This window comes from Buteo buteo, chromosome 18 (assembly GCF_964188355.1).
Source record: "Buteo buteo chromosome 18, bButBut1.hap1.1, whole genome shotgun sequence".
NCBI lineage: Eukaryota > Metazoa > Chordata > Aves > Accipitriformes > Accipitridae > Buteo > Buteo buteo.
The window spans coordinates 10,567,339-10,585,450 of record NC_134188.1 but is presented as its reverse complement, the minus strand read 5'-3'; the positions used below and the strand labels follow the sequence as shown (position 1 = coordinate 10,585,450).

The 18,112-nt window shown below is 36.8% G+C and overlaps 1 protein-coding gene across 2 annotated transcripts in view; it reads right to left on the bottom strand.

Moving 5' to 3' along the window:
- Positions 1–885: 885 nt before the first annotated feature.
- The window catches only part of CWF19L2 (CWF19 like cell cycle control factor 2), a 93,338-nt gene continuing 76,111 nt past the window's right edge, over positions 886–18,112 (bottom strand). For both annotated transcript variants that reach the window (XM_075050006.1, XM_075050005.1), the window contains 6 exons: positions 11,981–12,193; positions 10,726–10,842; positions 6,475–6,630; positions 5,007–5,087; positions 1,985–2,086; positions 886–1,089 (listed from right to left, as the gene is read on the bottom strand). In XM_075050006.1, coding sequence (XP_074906107.1) covers positions 949–1,089; positions 1,985–2,086; positions 5,007–5,087; positions 6,475–6,630; positions 10,726–10,842; positions 11,981–12,193 — 810 coding nt within the window. In that variant the 3' untranslated portion in view covers positions 886–948. The remainder of the gene's footprint in view (positions 1,090–1,984; positions 2,087–5,006; positions 5,088–6,474; positions 6,631–10,725; positions 10,843–11,980; positions 12,194–18,112) is intronic.

Genomic DNA, 18,112 nt, shown 5'->3' with positions numbered 1-18,112 from the left:
TGATCATGCTCACAGCTGTGCTGTGCAACAGCCTGCTGCCTGTCCTCCCCCAGTACTGCTCCGCTCTCTTATCTCCATGGTCAGCATTCCAAGCAACGGGCAACTAACCATCCATTTTCTGTGCTGACTGCGTTTTTCTCTGCTATCTACTTCTCTCCCGGTGTTCATCCACGGACCAAAATCCCATCTTTTAACCCATCCGTATACACCTGTGATGATTTTCTTTGCTGGCCATGGGAGAGTGTTTTTCCTTAAGGTTCTACCACACTCCCCCTCTTCTTTTTTTTTATTGCCATCAAAAGTAACTGTTACCATTAAAGCTGTCACTTGCCACCAGCTATGGACTGTCTCATCATTCTTTGGGCAACAGGTCAGCTTGAAAAATACTACTTCATATTGAAAGAAAGTACAAAAAATTGCATTAATTCTTGTGCAGAGGGGTAGTAGGAGGTTCATCAACCACATCCTACGTGAACATTTGTATGGCCTCAACTTAAAGAACACAAGGACTCAAAATCAGAAAATTATTTTCTGTACAGTTTCCTTCTGCAACAATATATTTGTATTAATCAAAATGTTCTTAAAATGTACACCATTTTCTACAAAAAGTCACCATGATAATTAAGCACTGGCTCTATGCTAAATACAATATTAAAAAATCAAGTTGCCTCAAAGATTATAAAAAATCCAAAAGCAGAAGCTACATTTTGAAGAACTCCAATGGCCACATGGATATTATTCTTTTGGCTCAGCTAAAAAGTTAAAAACTAAAACCACTGTACACTTCTGGTTTGTCAGGCTTGTGTCTAAACCAACAACAGGTAATCAGCAATTAAACAATATCCTTGGTTTTAAAATATATTAGCAATACATAACGCATTGGTGTTATTCTTAGTATAGGAAATATCGTTTAATATAATTTATGGCTTATATAGGGCAGGGATGTCCTCATTCTTTCTTTTTGGTAAAGTCATATGGTTTCCACCACTGTGCAAACTGCAACACCTTCTTCCTCTGATCCTCAAAGTTCTGTCTGATTCCTTTTCTCCAGAGCTGCGGTTCCAAGTCCAGCATGCCACCAATAATTTCCTTTGCAAGTAGAAGAAACATAGATAATTATGAATACATAATTACCATATTAGTTCACACTATTTTACCACAGAATAAAGAAATATATATTTTCAAATTATGAGATTGTCACTGTTTTCTTCAAGTGGTAGTTATTTAAACTTGAAAGTATAAAAGACATACCAATTCAAAAATTAGAACTGTAGTTGTTAGATGGTTGCCTCAGTGAAATTCTTTCAAGTACAGCATAGCAATGCACTGCATAAATATCCTAACATTGCAAGATTCTTAATAAATTAGTAAATTTGTGACTAAGAGAAAAGTTCAGAAAAAATAAAGCTGTGCCCACTTTGCTCTTAACTCCTTCTGAAGTTATGTTTCTCCCCAATCACTCTTAATATTTTTGCAATATTGACTCTTTGAATAAATGATTGCTGTGACATAATAAAGAAAGGAAAATTTATTGCAGTTCTTCCTGTATGTACTATACTCTTTAAATCACATGGAGCAATTTAACCACCCAAGTATTTTACTAGGAGTCATCTGAGTCTCTGTGTGTATGCACCCTAATTTATACAAGCATAAGTCACTGCACCCATATGACAATACTATGGCCATGAAAACTCTTAAATAGATGCAAGTATTTTCCATCTATTAGATTATATGTCAAATATCTAGAGTTCCTATTAATTCAAAAGAAAGATGGATCTAGAATCACATTCTGAGTATCAGCCAATGAAGAAATCAACTACTCCTTTAGTCAACAAGCCAAGTTATAATGACTCACCAAGAAAAGCCAGTTAATAAACTGGGATAAGGTACATCAAAGTGACTGTTCTGGCAAGCATCTGTTTTAATTACTTTAATTTTACAAAACAGAGTATAATTGGTAAATTGATATTTTACATGACAATACCTTTCCAAAGTAATGAGGGAACTTGTGTTGATCTTCAATGACATGAGCAAATCCTCCTTGAAGGCCAAAGTCCACAGAAAAGTATGGTAACCCTTTAGGAACCTATACGTGCAATACCACATTTTTAGATGTTTAACAGACTGTAGGCATTTAGTTAATCTCCCCACAACTTAATGAACTTGAAAGTGGTTTTACAGTTGATACATCACATTTTATTTTAAACCATCCCTCAAACCAAGTATGCATAGCATAAAATTGCAACAGAGAAACAGCACAACAAACAGGTAAAGGGAAAGAACAAACACAGAACAACTAGATAAAAAGACATTGAAAACTGAAAAGATGATTACTGGGTGGCAGAACCTCCAGAGACCACCACTGCAGCGCCAGGTAAAAGACTGGGAGGGACCAGGCAGCAGCATGCACACTGAGCAAATGCCTTCCTGACTGCACACCTCTGAATTACATGGGTTGAGTAGAAATCTTAAGACAACCACCAGCAAGTTGCATTTATTAAAGATAAGGTGGTGTGTGATAACAGGAAATATGTACCCAGTGGAAACACTGACACTCAGGGGGAAGGGGAAACACCTCTACAGAGAATACACTTCCAGAAAACACCACTACTGGAAGTTATCATTAACTTGCCCAATCAGATAATTTAATAATTCAGTCAGCCTAGAGAGGAGACGCCGGTTATCCTGCCACAAGGAAAGACCCTTCAGTCTGACAGAGTGAGAAGTGAATTAATTTATTGCTGCAGTATTCTGCTACTTCACTGCAACAAGGTATTTTTCCACTCTTAATTGTTGAGGATGTTCCTGTACAGATAAGATTTACAAAGCCTCAAATTCATAAGCATTTCCTCTGCTACAATCTAAATAACTGTGCAATTTTCACAAGGCACGTTCAATATATTGCTTGAAAATTCACTCTAAAAATAATTAAGACTTAATACAGAGGGTCAATGTAGCATAGCAAGAAACATAAAACATTTTAAATGAACAAAAAAAAATAGTCATTAAATAAGGTAAAAAATGGGTTGGCAGGTGACACCTTAAGGAAAGCGTCAGCTGTATCTTATTTGTGTCTAGCAATGTATGGGGTCTGGCTGGGATGGAGCTCATTTTCCTCACAGCAGCCCATATGGTGCTGAGTTTTGGACCAGTGACTAAACCTGCGTTGATAACATGCCAGTGTTTTGGCTATTGCTGAACAGTGCTTGCTGCCGGGTCAGGTCTCCTGGCTGTGCTCCCCTTCCAGCCCATTGCCCACCCCCAGCTCCCTCACTGCAGGGAGCAGAGGGGGAAGCAGAGAAGACCTTGATGCTATGCAAGGGCTGGATGCTTAGACTCTCCCTCTGGACACCATAGTCCCAATTTCCGCATAAAATCCATCTATTAGATGATGTCTCTGCCATGTCTGACCCACCTTCCAGGCACCACCATCACCCAATACAACTCTGCAACTTCCCAAACCTCATCTCGGTCTCTAAACTATACTTTCCTATCTTCCTGAAGGTTACAGGCATTTCTTTTACACTAAAATAATGTTAAAAATCACACAACTGTGTAACAATTTACACTCGTGACATAATCTGAAAACTGGTCTACCTTCAAATGGGTATAAAATAGTCACAAAAATGTATGGCTAAGAAGATTCTTAAAGAAATCAAATGTCCTGATGTCCTACCATTTGTCAAGAAAATTATACTTCATTTATTTGTGACAGATGTTGGCTTTCCCCGTTCTGAAACACCGATGATCAGAAGATATCCAAAGCATGGCTATTTTGTTATCTGTTTGCATCCACCTTAAGTTTAAAGTCTTACCTAAATCCTTGCTATAATTAATTTAATTCCTTCTTGTCTGCACCCAATAGTGCTAGCAAACAACCTAATATCTTCTTTAAAACAATCTCCTATATGCAGAAAACTACCATCACATCCCATTTCAGTCTTTTCTTTCCTAGACTGCACAACCCCTCAACCAGTTTCTTTAGTTAAGTTTTCTAATCTATGCTCTCCTCTTTTGTAACTGATTTAAAACACTGTGCCCAAAGCCAGAACCAAATTTTCCAGGTGAAGCCTCACCACTTTGAATAAGGTGACCCATAACTGACTCCCATTTATATGACATTTGAGCTTATGTGGTAGAATAAATTTTGTCTTTTTGCTACATTTGGTACCACTGTTGGTTTGGTTCAAGAGTCAACATAATATACAAAATCTCTCCTACTATACAGACACGCAATCCCTTACTCTTATGCATTTAATCTCACTTTTTGTCATATTAGGTTTCATGTCTCATTATTAAACCCCATCTCCTCTTTCTCCTAAACTAGGATTTTTTTAGTGTAAATGTGTTATATTTACTAAAAGACACTTTCAGAAATCAAGTATTATTACTTCATAGTACTAAACTACTTGTGGTAAAGTCTACGTAACACTCATCTTTCACTTCAATATTAAAAAGTGGAACAATCTTTGAACCTAACAATTTCAGTGTTATTCATTTAAAATTTGTATATACAAAGATGTTTCAGTTTAGTATCCAGGAGACAGATACGAGTACTGTTCCCTTATTTTAGAATAAAAAGATTTATAATACTATAATACTATTTGTATTTTTGCTTCATAAATTTAGCAACACAAAAGGCTGTTCTAGGTCAATGAAAAAGACACATCATATTTTTTCCAGGAAAGTTATTTGCAAAACTTTGATTTACCTTAATTCTTAAAAGTTAATCAACAGAATTATGCTGGTACATGTCCTCAAAGTGCTAGCTTTGTTCTCAACCAATGCTTGCAGCTCAGTCCACCAACTGTGGAAATAAATGGGAATCTTTTCCCTAATGTCAGTTAGGAGTTCAGTCAGACCCTTAATTCTAATCATACCTATGCCATCTCCTAATGCACTAATCTAATTGTGTTCCCTTTCTTTTCTCTTTGAAACAGTTAATAACAAAAAAGATGAGAAGAATTTGCTGAGAAATTCAGTGTTCAATACATTTCATTACTTACAGATTTCCGAACATCTTTTGAAGAAAGATCAATTAACTTCTTGTTCATGGACCACTCTTCATCAGACTCCATTATAGCTTTCTGTAAAATCATTTTATCTAAATGTGAAAATAGTCCTTCATACAGCAAGCAAAGAGCTAACTTTTCAATGTAGTGAAGTACATTGCACTGCAAATACCAATTATTTCTTAACAAAGTAACTTTATTCTTGGCAACCTTTCTGATTTCCACAACTTAGATACTTTTTATAAAGGCATCGTACAGTATCTTCAAACTCACTTAATTACTTAATTCTGCTCCTTTTTTTTTTTTTTTTTTTATATTTAACTTTTGCCTGACACAAATTATTTCTAACAAGTTTCAACTGAAAGGTCACATTCTCTTTTTACTAAGCTCATACAAAACCTCTTATGAATTCATTACACTATATTAGCCTTTTTTCTTTTTCAAACACTAAGAGGAGAATCCAGCTTAGAAGGCTGTTTGCACTTAAAAACCTTTAATATTGCTTCTCTATCCTCCATAGTACAGAAGTGGGTATTGTGTAGTGTAAGTACCTTTCAAATTTCATTTGCTGTGTATTTTAATGGCGGAAGCTTCTGAAAGAAAGTTTTATGCAAATGACATTTCATTAAGTCTTATACTTCATCCTTCCTGTAGTATTCAGACAAAACACAAGTTTTACCAGCACTTGAAGCATATCAATGAAATCAACCAGGTGGAAAGTTTCAAATGTGGTAAAAGTTACTACATTGCTGTTCATCATACTGACTGCTCCACTTAATCAAAACCCAATCACATTATTTCCAGAAAACAAAAATATTTCAAAGAACAAATAAAATAATTTACTTATAAAAGGCAAATCATGATCCAGCTGCTGAAAGCTAAAAGGCCTCACTTCCAGTAAAAAGGTTCAATGAGCCTTTCCTTCCAGGGTCAGGGTGAAGAGACCAGAAAAGCTATAGAAGAAATACCTATCATGCTGTCTAATGTTCATCAGAGACCTAAGACACATGTAAAACTTGGGCTTACTGAAATAAAATGGGGATGAAACATTATATATTGGTATTTCTTAAAACAGTTGACATTATTTTCTCATTTTACGCTTGCCAAGGCACATGTATGGGGTTTTAAGTTTATACTACAGGACTTAAGTGAGAAGTATTGCAATCCTTACAGCACTTCAAGAAACTATAATTCTCTCATCTTCTTCCAGTATTTATCAGTGCAGTCAGACTCGAGGCAACTGCACAGTGACATACAGCTCTTTCACTGACTACCTGAAAAACAGAATTACCTTACAGGGCTTGTTTTAACATCAAGGAATATGATCAAAGAGTGGATCAAGAAGTAGGATCAAAGAATCCGTCTTTTCAAAAATAGCACTTGAATATCAAAAAGTTTTCCAGAAATAGATGAATTAAGATAAATGCATTCAAATGACCTAAGAAAAAACATTTCTGTGTACCTTAAAGTAGATTGGAGCCATATCTCCTACTTCTTTTGGAAGAGGAATGCATTCATATACCATGTGATACCGTTTCTTCATACTCATGTTCATTTCTAGGAACACACAGTCCAAGTCTTTAGCTTCAAACATTTTCACCAACGCATTTCGGAACACCTGTTTAAAGAAAAAAAAAAAAAATGTATAATTTGAATTAACTTCTCAAAGCTTTCAGATATAATATATTATTTCACTTACATTATATTAATAATAAACTCATAATAAAATGGGTAACAGCAGCAAACATACTAAGAAAATTCTGTATTATTCAACAATTGAATATGAACTATATTTCCTATGATACAAACAAAGGAAGTCTAGAAAACTATTGTGAAATATGCATTATAATTAACACTACAAACTCAGTTTTAATAAATACTGCATATTTTACAGTTGAAACTAAAACTATGTTGAACTTCGTAACTGTGATGCTCCATAAAACAACATTGCTTTAACAGTAGGTCCCAAGCTTGCAGTTTCTAAGAAGCTAATGTCTTGGCTTGTACTGACTATAGATACTATTATCCTTTCACCACTACTTCCACTTACACAGTTTAAAAAAGAAAAAAAACCCAAACCAAAACCACAAGACATTTCCACCAGCCATGCTTGACTTTTAAGGAAAATATTAATGTTGCCTCAAAAGAAAGCCATAGCTATAACCACCATCTTCACTGTATGGAAGCTAACAAAATGTAATACTTAATACGCCTGGCCTCAAAGTACACTTACCAGTTCCCCTTCATAGGGATTAGGTGCTACACCTATTCAAAGTGTATTTCAATTTATAATTCTGCTAGCTGCAGTGTCAGGGCCCTGCACACACTCAACAGGCTCTGCAGCTTCTTCTACCTGCTGGGGCTCTGGCTGCCTGTGCAGATGGGCAGCTCTGACATGCTGCAGCTGTAAGCTGCCATCAGATGCAGCAGAAAGAGCTGGGGAAAAAAGACCTGTGAGAAGTGGGGGCCTGGCCCCCTGTCATTCAGGAGCTGCAGTTAAGCTCAGGCTCGCGCTTTTGGTCCTTGCCTGAGCTAAGTTTCAGGGATGCCTGTGCCCAGCCCATGTACCTGGCAGATCTCAGCGCTGACTTGATGACTTGACCTTGAACTTAAGTCATCACTGCAGACTTGTCTGGCCATCACTGGGCCATGGCTGACCCCGTCTACTGTCATCAGACATGCTCTCTTATCCTGGTTTGGGAGGCTTCTCCTGCACCTTGTCAGTGAAGTGACTTCCCCCACCTGCCTTGCCCATCACCTTCCATCCTTGACTTGCCTTCCTGCGGAGCAGCCCGCTCTTGCTGCTCCCTGACTCTTGGCAGTTGGTTATTTGCATCCAAGATACGCAAGAGTATCATTCTGTAGCTTACAATGTAAATGCTGAACTAGATTATCAAGCACAAGGGATGACTTCAGAGATTCAGTCAGACTTATTTTCAAATGCACAAAAGATCTGACTTTATGACAGGGTGAATGTTTCTGAAAGTGTCTCAAGATCTTGAAAACTGCTTTTTAAAAATGGAGATTTTTGTATTACACATGTTCCCTATACCATTTCCACAGTGTAAGCCAAGAAATCACCGAAACTTTGAGCCTCACAGACCACAGGTACCATAGCTCTACGACTCACTAACTCATAAGTTGTCCTTTTTGCATTGATTATTGTTCAATTAACAATGCTCAGAAATACAAATAACACAATTAAAAGGCTAATGCCATGTAAAAGTTTAAGATTCCCTATCTTGATGAATCAAACAAGCATAAGCAAAACCACATATTCAAAAACATCAGCAAGTACTGAAGTAAAACAGATGGAAAACAAATCACTACCAGGTTTTCAGTGCAGCAGGACTGGAAATTGAGCTCTCTCCTCACCACCCCTTTGTCATCTTGCACAGTATGAATGAAACTAAAAGTCTAAGAAACTTGGCCAAATACCAATCTTATCCAGGCATTTAAGCTCTCCAAAGCAGGCTCTTGTGCCCTGAATTTTTCCTTACAAATAAGCTGTTCCATGCTGTGACAAGAAAAAGCTACCACCACTCCCCTAACACAACCGATGAAACACACCTAGAAGATATTGCCCAGTGAATAGGTCACTGCACCACGACTGATATGGGACTTTACTGCGCAAAGCAACAGACAACTCTGGAGTAATAGTTTGTTGTCTTCTCCCCCAGCTTCCAGACCTCTACTTCTGCAGTAGACCAAAGCAAGCAACTGTGTACCCTGCAATATCAACTCAAATGCAAATCCACTGAAAAGCCTAGAATATCTGCAGATGTTAGCTAACGTTTCCAAGACTGCATTTTTCTTGTTTTTAAATACATTGCACTTTTCCTCCAAATTCTAAGCAGGCCAAAATATCAAGGATAATTAGCACTGGAAATGACAAAACCATTCATAAGAGCAAATAAGAGGGCTTGGTAAAGATTTATATCTTTTCATACTAAAAAAATTACATGCTTATTTAGCAAGTGAGCACATCAGTCTAAAACACACAAGACATTAAATTCAAGTGTTTGAAGGCATACAGTATAAAAGAACCCTTCTTACTTTATTCCAACATGTCTTAAAAAAAAAATCCCAGCAAAAGTAGTTAGCTAAAACATGTGCTCAGTACAACATGTTATGAATATTTGAAGTGTGATATTTTTTCCCCCCTCAACAGTAACATAAAATATGGCTCTGGCATCAGAAAGTTAGTTTAGTCACTGAGTAAGTGTATGCTTATACTCCTGCTAAAGCCTTCCAGACTCCTTCTGCTGAACTACATAGAATCTGAACATCCCCTCCCCCAATAAAAACCCTACCTGTATCCATCAGCTCCCAAAGTGCTCTGTAGCAAAGAAATGTTTAAACTGCCTATGAATATATTCACAGGGTCAATGGATAATGGTTTTACCAACCAGTTGCATTTTTCTAGCAAGGAAAAGACTAGCGTTGAATACAGGAATTGCATTTGCTTATCTTTTCTTTATCCTATCTTCCCTCTCATACAAATTTAGAAAAATTATCATCTATTTAGTTAAAAGAGGTTAGGATAAATAGAAGATACAGAATAAATATATTTATCACTTTTCCCCGTGCTCTGTTTTTCCTCCTGATCCTACTTGTTATACTTATTTGCTTCTTATCCAACTTTCATGGGTATTTGTGTCATATACAAAAAGAACTCCTTTCCCTTCCTCCCTGGTGGGGAGCATAATTTACTAGGAAACACCATATAAAAATTATATCAGCCATGAGAATCAATGTAGGGAGCAAATCTGGAAAGTCTGAGAATCCATCTGCCAGGCTTGAGCCAAGACGAATGTTACTTAAACCATTTCAAACTCATCAACTAACCTGTTTTTAAATCTAAGCAACTGCAAGCAACGAAGCCTTTCTCTAATATGAAACAGTCTCCAATATTTTGATATAAGAGGTGGGAAATTGTTTTCCCCTTGTAGTAATCCTGATGGCAGCAGCGGGGGGGGACTGACAATCACAGTCAATCTCTTAGGCAGAAGCTTGTTACGTTCCTCCCTCGACTTTCATTTTCCAAAGAAAACAGAACTCAAAACCTTCAAAATGTCTTCATAAGACATTGGAAAGCATGGCCCATCATGCTTGGCACTTTATTCTAATAATTCTTTTCAAAAAAGTAGGAAATTGCATTCTAACAGGGACCTCAGTGATTTGAAGAATGAGGTCATTCTTGCTCAATTGACATCCACCCAAAACCCAGATTAGCTTAAAAAAAACTGAAAATATTTAAACAATGTATCTTCAGCTTCTGTTTCGTAACAAGTGATCTTTCTGCCCTGACATTCCTTTTCTTTTCCTTGGCACTCCCAAGGAAATCCTAACTGTGAAGCCAGTTATTCCGCTTTCTGTAAGAGATCGGCTGTACCTCCATCGTCCCCAAAAGATGTTCCTCTAACCTGGTTTCAAAGACCTCCAGCGACAGAGGTTCTGCAGCATTCTAGGCAACTTTTTCTAGTGCTTATAAATGGGAACTTTTCTTCAGCGTTTACCTTGCATCTCCCTTTTTCAATATCTGACCACTAATTTTCATCAATAATGCAAAAATGTTCTGCCCCTTCATGGAATCAGAAGACTGCTGCCAGGCTGGAAATTATGAAAATAGGTACTTATGACAAGCATATTATCATTCAAAACAACATTATTTTACAAAACTGTTAGAACATAAGACAGTTTCTCAGCTGACCTGTACTTCTTCCCAGATGTCTTCATCCAAAAGAGTGGCTGCAGTATGGTGCTGTAGAGGAGCTATCAGGCAGTGACCTTCAGTAAGGGACTGGTTGCTTGGTAGAGACAAGTATACCTATAAAAAGCAAACAAAAACTGAAGTGCCCATATTTCTAGCATTAAAAACCTTCTGGTTGCTGAGGCTAAGAAATATATTGTTTGCTAAAGTCAAACCAATAGAAGCCATTACCTTCTTATTACAGCAAGGTATCAGTAATTTTAGTGTTTTTTTAAAAATGTCCCATTATCCATCAGCAGCTCCAATGAACTAGTAGCATCCAGAGAGCAGTTCCACCAACAAGGCAGTAATATCAGCCGTATAGACCAACTGGTATCCTAACTATTATGAAATCACACTGTTTAGTCCATTACAATAATTTTTTAATACATATGTATGTATGTATTTTTAATAAAATATATAATGTATACAGATACAGATATATCTCTGTATATGTATGTTAGATATATAACACACATATATACACACAGATTATATACATACACAGATATACACCTATATGCACTTTTTATATATGTATATATATTTTTATATATATATAATCTATCTATATAAAAAAATAAATGCAATGTACCATAATACATATCTATGCATTTAATTACTTGGCCTACAAAAAAATTCAAATCAAATTAAAAACATCAATAATAAATGAAAACTTTAGTGAAAGAATGACAAAAAAGCCTATATTGAAGCATTTCAGATGTTATAAATCCAAATATTTATGCAACTTTTAAAAGCATTAACAGAAACAGGAAAGTTCCCCGCATCAAACTTCTGCCTATTTCAAAGGATTTTAGGCTTAAAAATTGAGTTCTACACTTAATTTTCTTGATATCATTGAGATACAGTTCAAACTTCCTTCAGTGCAGTGTGATTTAGTCTTCCACAAATCCACCTACAGTCTAATCTCTGCACTCAGACCTTTTATTATTACTCCTGTCTTCCACGAATCCACAAATGTGAAGTTCTGATATCAAAGATGAGCTTCAAAATTCATGACAGATTTATATCTTTTCCTCCCTCACCCTTGAGGAATTTGTGAAATCAATCAGAAGGGCAAGGAAAATAAGATGCAGAACAATAAATCATTTCATAGAAGTGATTTTGTTCTTAATCTTAGGCATGCTAACATCAACACTGCCTTCCTTTATCCCTTTTTTATTTTTACATCTGTGTTAAATTGCTATTTTCTTACCTTGGTGCCAATTGCAATAATAAGATGTTTAGGAAGTTCACTGCTATCAAAGCAGTATGGGCACTTTTCCATGTGTGCAGCAAGCTGCTGGTGCTCATGTATTGCTTTTCTTCTTTGTATTTCTTCCTCTTCCCCACTGCATGCTCTTTTGGCTGCTTTGGAAACAAACATGTCATCCAGAGTGTAGTACTCTCGGTCAGTTTTTTCCATGAGCTGAAAAGATACACAGAAAAATTGCATGTATATATAAATAAACAAGAAAAAATATTTAGCTCTTTGTAGTATCCTTTATTGAGAAAAGCATAAAGTACGTAAGCAGTAGCATTCTTTCCTTCCATATGGAATCTGCAGCACATGTAATCATCAGGTACATCTACTGAGATTAGTCATACACAATCTTAGACAGCATAGGTATTAAAATATAGATGTGTGACAACAGTGATAATATATTACTATATTCCATCCCAAGTTAAGGGCTAGGTATTTCAATATTATCCTGACAAAACTTCAGCTTTAAATAGATGCACAATTTTTTAAATCATATATTATCATATATTTTATTTCAGTCTTCCCCCCCTACTCCTCCTATTATGACTATCATTATCCATTAAATCATCTCCTGTGAAATAACTAGACCATGACTCTGCACCACATATTCATATTCTGTGAAAACCTGCCAACTTTTATTCTTACCAAGTGAACAGTACCAAGCCATTTTGTGAAGAAAACAGTCTTTGTCTTCAATATTTAGTTTTTCTTGAGTGCACCTGTTGCTAGACATGGATAACAAACACAACTAGCACTTTACCAGAAACAAGGCTCAATGATCCACAGGTTTTTTTTGTTTGCTCATTAACTGCTACATTTTAGTTAAATGTGCCACATTTAAAAGGAAACTCTGAAAATCCTAAATTTGTTATGAAGACATGCTTGAGGGTCAGTGGCATCTTACAGGACCTTAATAGTGGAAACCCACAGAAACCGGATACATCTCACCTAAACGATATTTAGGAGGGATGGAGTCTGTAGATAGGAACTGGAGTAACTAAAGTTGACGCAAGGTAGGAGGAGACAGGGTAAGAAGGTGGGCTTACGGCAATAGCAGCAAAAGACAATGAACGGAAACGAAAGCAAGAAAATTACAGGGGTCATGGGACTCAAACCCAGATGACAGTAGAATTCACTAAGCTTCACAACTCACAGAACACTTTTTTAATATATATGTAGCATTAGGCTTTAACAATCTTTTTTTTATTTTGATTACAAACAAATCCCCTGACATCTTCCCTAAATCAAGACTTCGCAAGTCTTGATTGTAAAGATTAACTTTTTAAAGGACTTAGGAAAGTATTTCTCCATTTTCTGCTTTGGCTGCTCTACTTAAAAAAACGACTTTAAAATTATGTGCCATTAATATCAAACATTCAACACGTATAGCTAAAGCAAATGTAAAAAGCATTCAAAAGATTTTTTTTCAAGTTTTTCTCTTTAAATTAAATCCCAGTGCTGCAACACTTTTATGCCATACTTGACTGTAATTTTACCTTGAATAGTTTCAGTAATCTCCTGATCAAAATGACAGGGAGAGAAAAAAAACCAGTACACTATACAGATTTCTTGATATTGGAGGTGCTGATCCTTCAGAGTCTTGGCAGACTTATGTATGAGTAGTTTTTCTCCAAGAATTGCTAAAAAAATGGCAGAAGTGTCTTCACAACAAATCCTAATATATTTCACAATACTGACTGGGGTAGCCATAGCAAAGGACTAATGCTAACTGAAGGCATTTGGAAGTCATACAATCATAATTGAAGCACGGTCTCCAAATAAAAGAAAATCTTCCAAATATCCCAGGTGTAGTTTGTGTAGATAATCTGATATTAAAACAAATTAAGACTTATTTTGTAGGGTAGATAAATAACTTCCCCCACAAAAAACCAGACAACAGCTCTTGCTTTTCCTGAATACTGCGATTCTCTAACACAGACCAATAGCTTATTTTGAATATGTTCAGTACTTTCACTACCAAACAACTGAGAAGCAACCTCCTTAATATTACTTTATTTAGCTAGAATACATTTAACTGCTTATGTGCACTTCCTACTGGAAGCCACTGCAGACGAAAATCAACAGTTCAGGAGTTCAACTCCATTCTTGTTCTGTTTTATTGCAATGCTGTAATTCTGTAATTAAAATAAACAGGAGATTCCTGACCTTTAGAAAAAATATTTAGTGGTATGGGTGACAAAAATCAAGTCTCTGTTCTTCTGTTATATAAGCATAAGAAAGGCGAAATTAGAGCTTCAGTAGAAGAAACTGCAATAAGCACTACCTACAGAATGGCACCACTTGTTACTACCAGAATTAAAGGCTCACTATTTTCTTTGGGTTTCTTTTTAAATAAAAAAAGTCTACCATGAGAATGCAAATACATATGAAACAAGACAGCTGGCAGACTAAAAAAGAGCGGAAATCAAAACACCTTGGCTATCAGGAATATCACATGCAGCACAGAATACCATTACTATTTTGCTCTGCTTGCACTTAGTAGTAGTCGTGGAAATTCCTGGTTTGTTATGCATGACCTTTTAAATAATAGTACTTTTCAGAATACCTTAGAAATACTCAACAGGTCCTCTTGTGATGAAATAAATATTCATCTTAATAAACAGGCTGGATTGTGCCTTTCTTAAACAGTGGATAAAGTGCTGTATACTATGAGACATCTGGGACCCAAACCAGAATGCTCACCTAAAAAGCACTAAACTTTATTAAAGTAAGTGCTGTCTAAAGACCAGATTTGGTTTCTCCTGGTACAGTCATGACCAACAGAAGATCACTACATTTCAAATGGTAATTCAGTAAGACCAAAAAGAGATTATGTTGCTGTTCTTCAGGAATTGTACTCTTCTGCATCATGTTTGATGCAATATGAAAAAATATTCATAATTCAATGACTCAAACCTATGAGTAAGTCTGAAGCAATATAAAGACCAAAACATGACCTTGAGTGGAGTTAATGAAAACAAGCACAATTTAGAAGACTTCAAACAACAAGCTACAAATGCAATAAAAAAAAGGAAAAGGGGAAAAAACCCAAACCAACCAACCAGCTATTGGCAAAAGTTGGAGTCACCCAAAAGAATGGTGAGAAAGATTTCTCCGTTGCACCAGTGAATTCTCCTAGTGCTTTTTGGAAATCTAACAGTAGTATTTCAGAATTCAAAATTTTAAGAACTCAAAGTGAAGGGAAACCATGGAAAAGATTAAATAATACCTTCACTTCTAATACTACTAAACAGGCTAGATACATAAGTGGAATCATGCGCATGTATCACCCATTCAATGTAAGCTCCTAGTGCAGCCTGGATCCCACCCAAGGTCTGTTCATCAGGCTAGAGTAAGTCAGTGGAGAGTCTTAAACAAAATTTTGGGGTTTTCCTGGATATAAAGATGTGTAGAAGAGTTCTTCATACAGATAGAGGCCATGGGAGCCAAACAACATTGCACTTCTGGTTTAAGATGTAATATATGTTGGTCAACAGAATTAGATGAAGCACATTGGGGAAGGAAGTAAAATAAATGTAAGATTACTTTGAAGAAGTAAAGGAACAAGATAAGGTAGGTAGCAGTGCAGAATTTTGGGGAGAGAAGCCATAGTAAAGGGATATTTAGAGGAGTATTCACAGATGAGGTTCAGATTACCTCTACCACAGAGTGTCTACCAGCAACAAAATTATAGATCCCACTGCAATACTAACAAATAAACAGAAGATAAGAAGGAATGCAAGGCAGTTCAAGAAACCAACCCCCGGCTTCAAAGACATTAAATAAGTGCTTGAAATAAGCAGGGTCTAAGAAAAAAGTTACTTTAAACATTTCAATCTGCTTGTGCAATAAAAAAAAAAAGCTTAGTCATTAATAACTCATGTCCAATTGGATGCTCTTCCAAGCACTGTACCCTTCCCTTGCTGAAGAAAAACAGACAAGGATAAAGTGAAAAAATGAGGAGTTGGGGGTTTTTTCCCCTTTTTCACACCTTTACAGATAAGTTTACAAGACCTTTATTCAAATTGGAAGTCACATCAATGCACAGTGCCATTATATTGCAGTTCTGAGACAAAGAGACCAAGTTATAGATGATCACCTTGTCCCTGTGTGAGAGACTGAAGGAGTTAATGTCTCAAACATTGTGGTGGGGCAAGCTCTGCTTAACGACTACCAGCATAACAACGAACTCTGCCTAGCAAGGAACCATAGGTGAGAAGAAGCCCATCAGCAACAGGAGGGGGAAGGCACGCTGGAGGGTGCACAGCTCCTAGTTCTGGTGTGCTGAATGGGGCAGCTCACCATGTATGGCCAAAGATCACATCGGCAGAGAAGGGGAAGCTACTCCCCAAAAGACCACCAAGACCTTGGCCCAAAGGCTACCTAATTAGCCCAATGAGTTCAAGTGCCCACCCAAAGGAGGGGCAAGGATGATAAAAGGACACAAACTGAAGCCCCACATGCATGCACCCACCAGAACTGGACCCCGCAGCTGACTGAACCAACACTGGATCCAGAACTGGTGAAATCTTTGTCTTTTCTCTCTCTCTTTCCCTTTTCCTTTCCCGTAATCCCTACACCTCATCCCTTTAGACATAAAGCATTGACCAAGTCTGGGACTAGGAGCAGATCCAGCCGCCCCTAGGCTCCTTGCTGAGAAGGAGTCTAGAAAGCAAGGGGGTCCGCTCTGAACCTTGTGACTCAATGGGAGGGCTCTCCTTATTGTCTTCCCTGAACTGATCCCCAAATAAGCAAGGCCTGTAGTGTATGTTTGGTGATGTATGGTTAGAACATGTTACACAGTTTACTGACATAGTTTCATGCCAATTTTTGTTGTGAGCATACCAATTCTGATGGTGAGCAAATAAAAATTGAGTTTTGTGAGTTAAAGGATCCCTGGTGTCGTTTCACCTTAACCCTGACTTGGGAATCAGCTAACCTGAGTCATCGTCCTGAGAAATTGGGACGTGACACCCTGAATCTTGATTTCTTGCCATGTTTTATCACATCCTTTAGATGACTTTAAAGGAGTGTTAAAATGGGATATATTTCCACCTCTAGAAACTACAGTCATGAACGGAATAAGAAATTCTTTGCAACCCATATTGCAACAAGTGTCCTTCCAACATACCTTGAAACAGCTCAGAAAGTACAGAAACCTAAAAACAAGCAAAAATATCATCCAGCAAGAATTGTGTATTCCTACTGAAACAAGATATGATATGAATACAAGTAGGAAAATGCATGCAGCAATGTTTTCTGCCTTAAAAACAAACAAAAAGCCACTAAAGACATTTAGTCTTCAATACTGGAATAGTAGCAATGAACGTCACTAACGCATTCTTTGCCAGCAACAACAAAAAAAAAACCAAACTTTTTTTTTAAGGGCATAATTCCTTAAATATGATTTTCCCTCGAATCTTACAAATGCCAAACATCTGAACTGTGTCAGAAGTGAAATAAAATAAAACATAGCTGCTACCATGGCAGACTACAGAGCACTCTTCAACTGCTACTCTAAATATTGGCCTTTTTGAAAAGTTATTTGAGAAGAAAACAGAAATTCTCTTTCCAAAAATTTATACTCTTATTTTTATACTAAGGTGCACAGTGTGTTCTGCCAATTGCATTATTTGGCTATAACAAAAACTCTCCAAAAAAATTAACCAGGAATTGAAAGAACAAGAAGAGAGAGTTCTCAAAAATGCCAGTAGGAAAGCAAGTAATCATTTAAAAACTGATTTCTTTCATACACATCATCTTCCATACAAAAGACATAGCTAGTACAAATCCAAAGAAGGAACTATGCTAATGTATTAGAGTTGCTGGAAAGCTGCTGTTCTGCATCAGTTGAAGCATCACACCTGTTAAACATGAAAGTCAAATGCATTCTGGAGTTCTGTATTTAATTCCCTCACCATGCCTGATACTGCTCGGTATTGCCCTCGCTGTATTTCAGCTGCTGCACAGAGATCGGAAAGAAGCAGGAAGTCACTGTGCTATATAGTTTTAAGTTGGCATGTCCCACAAAACATCACTGAACTTCCTAAAGTTAATACATGAAATTCAGACATCTATAAAGGC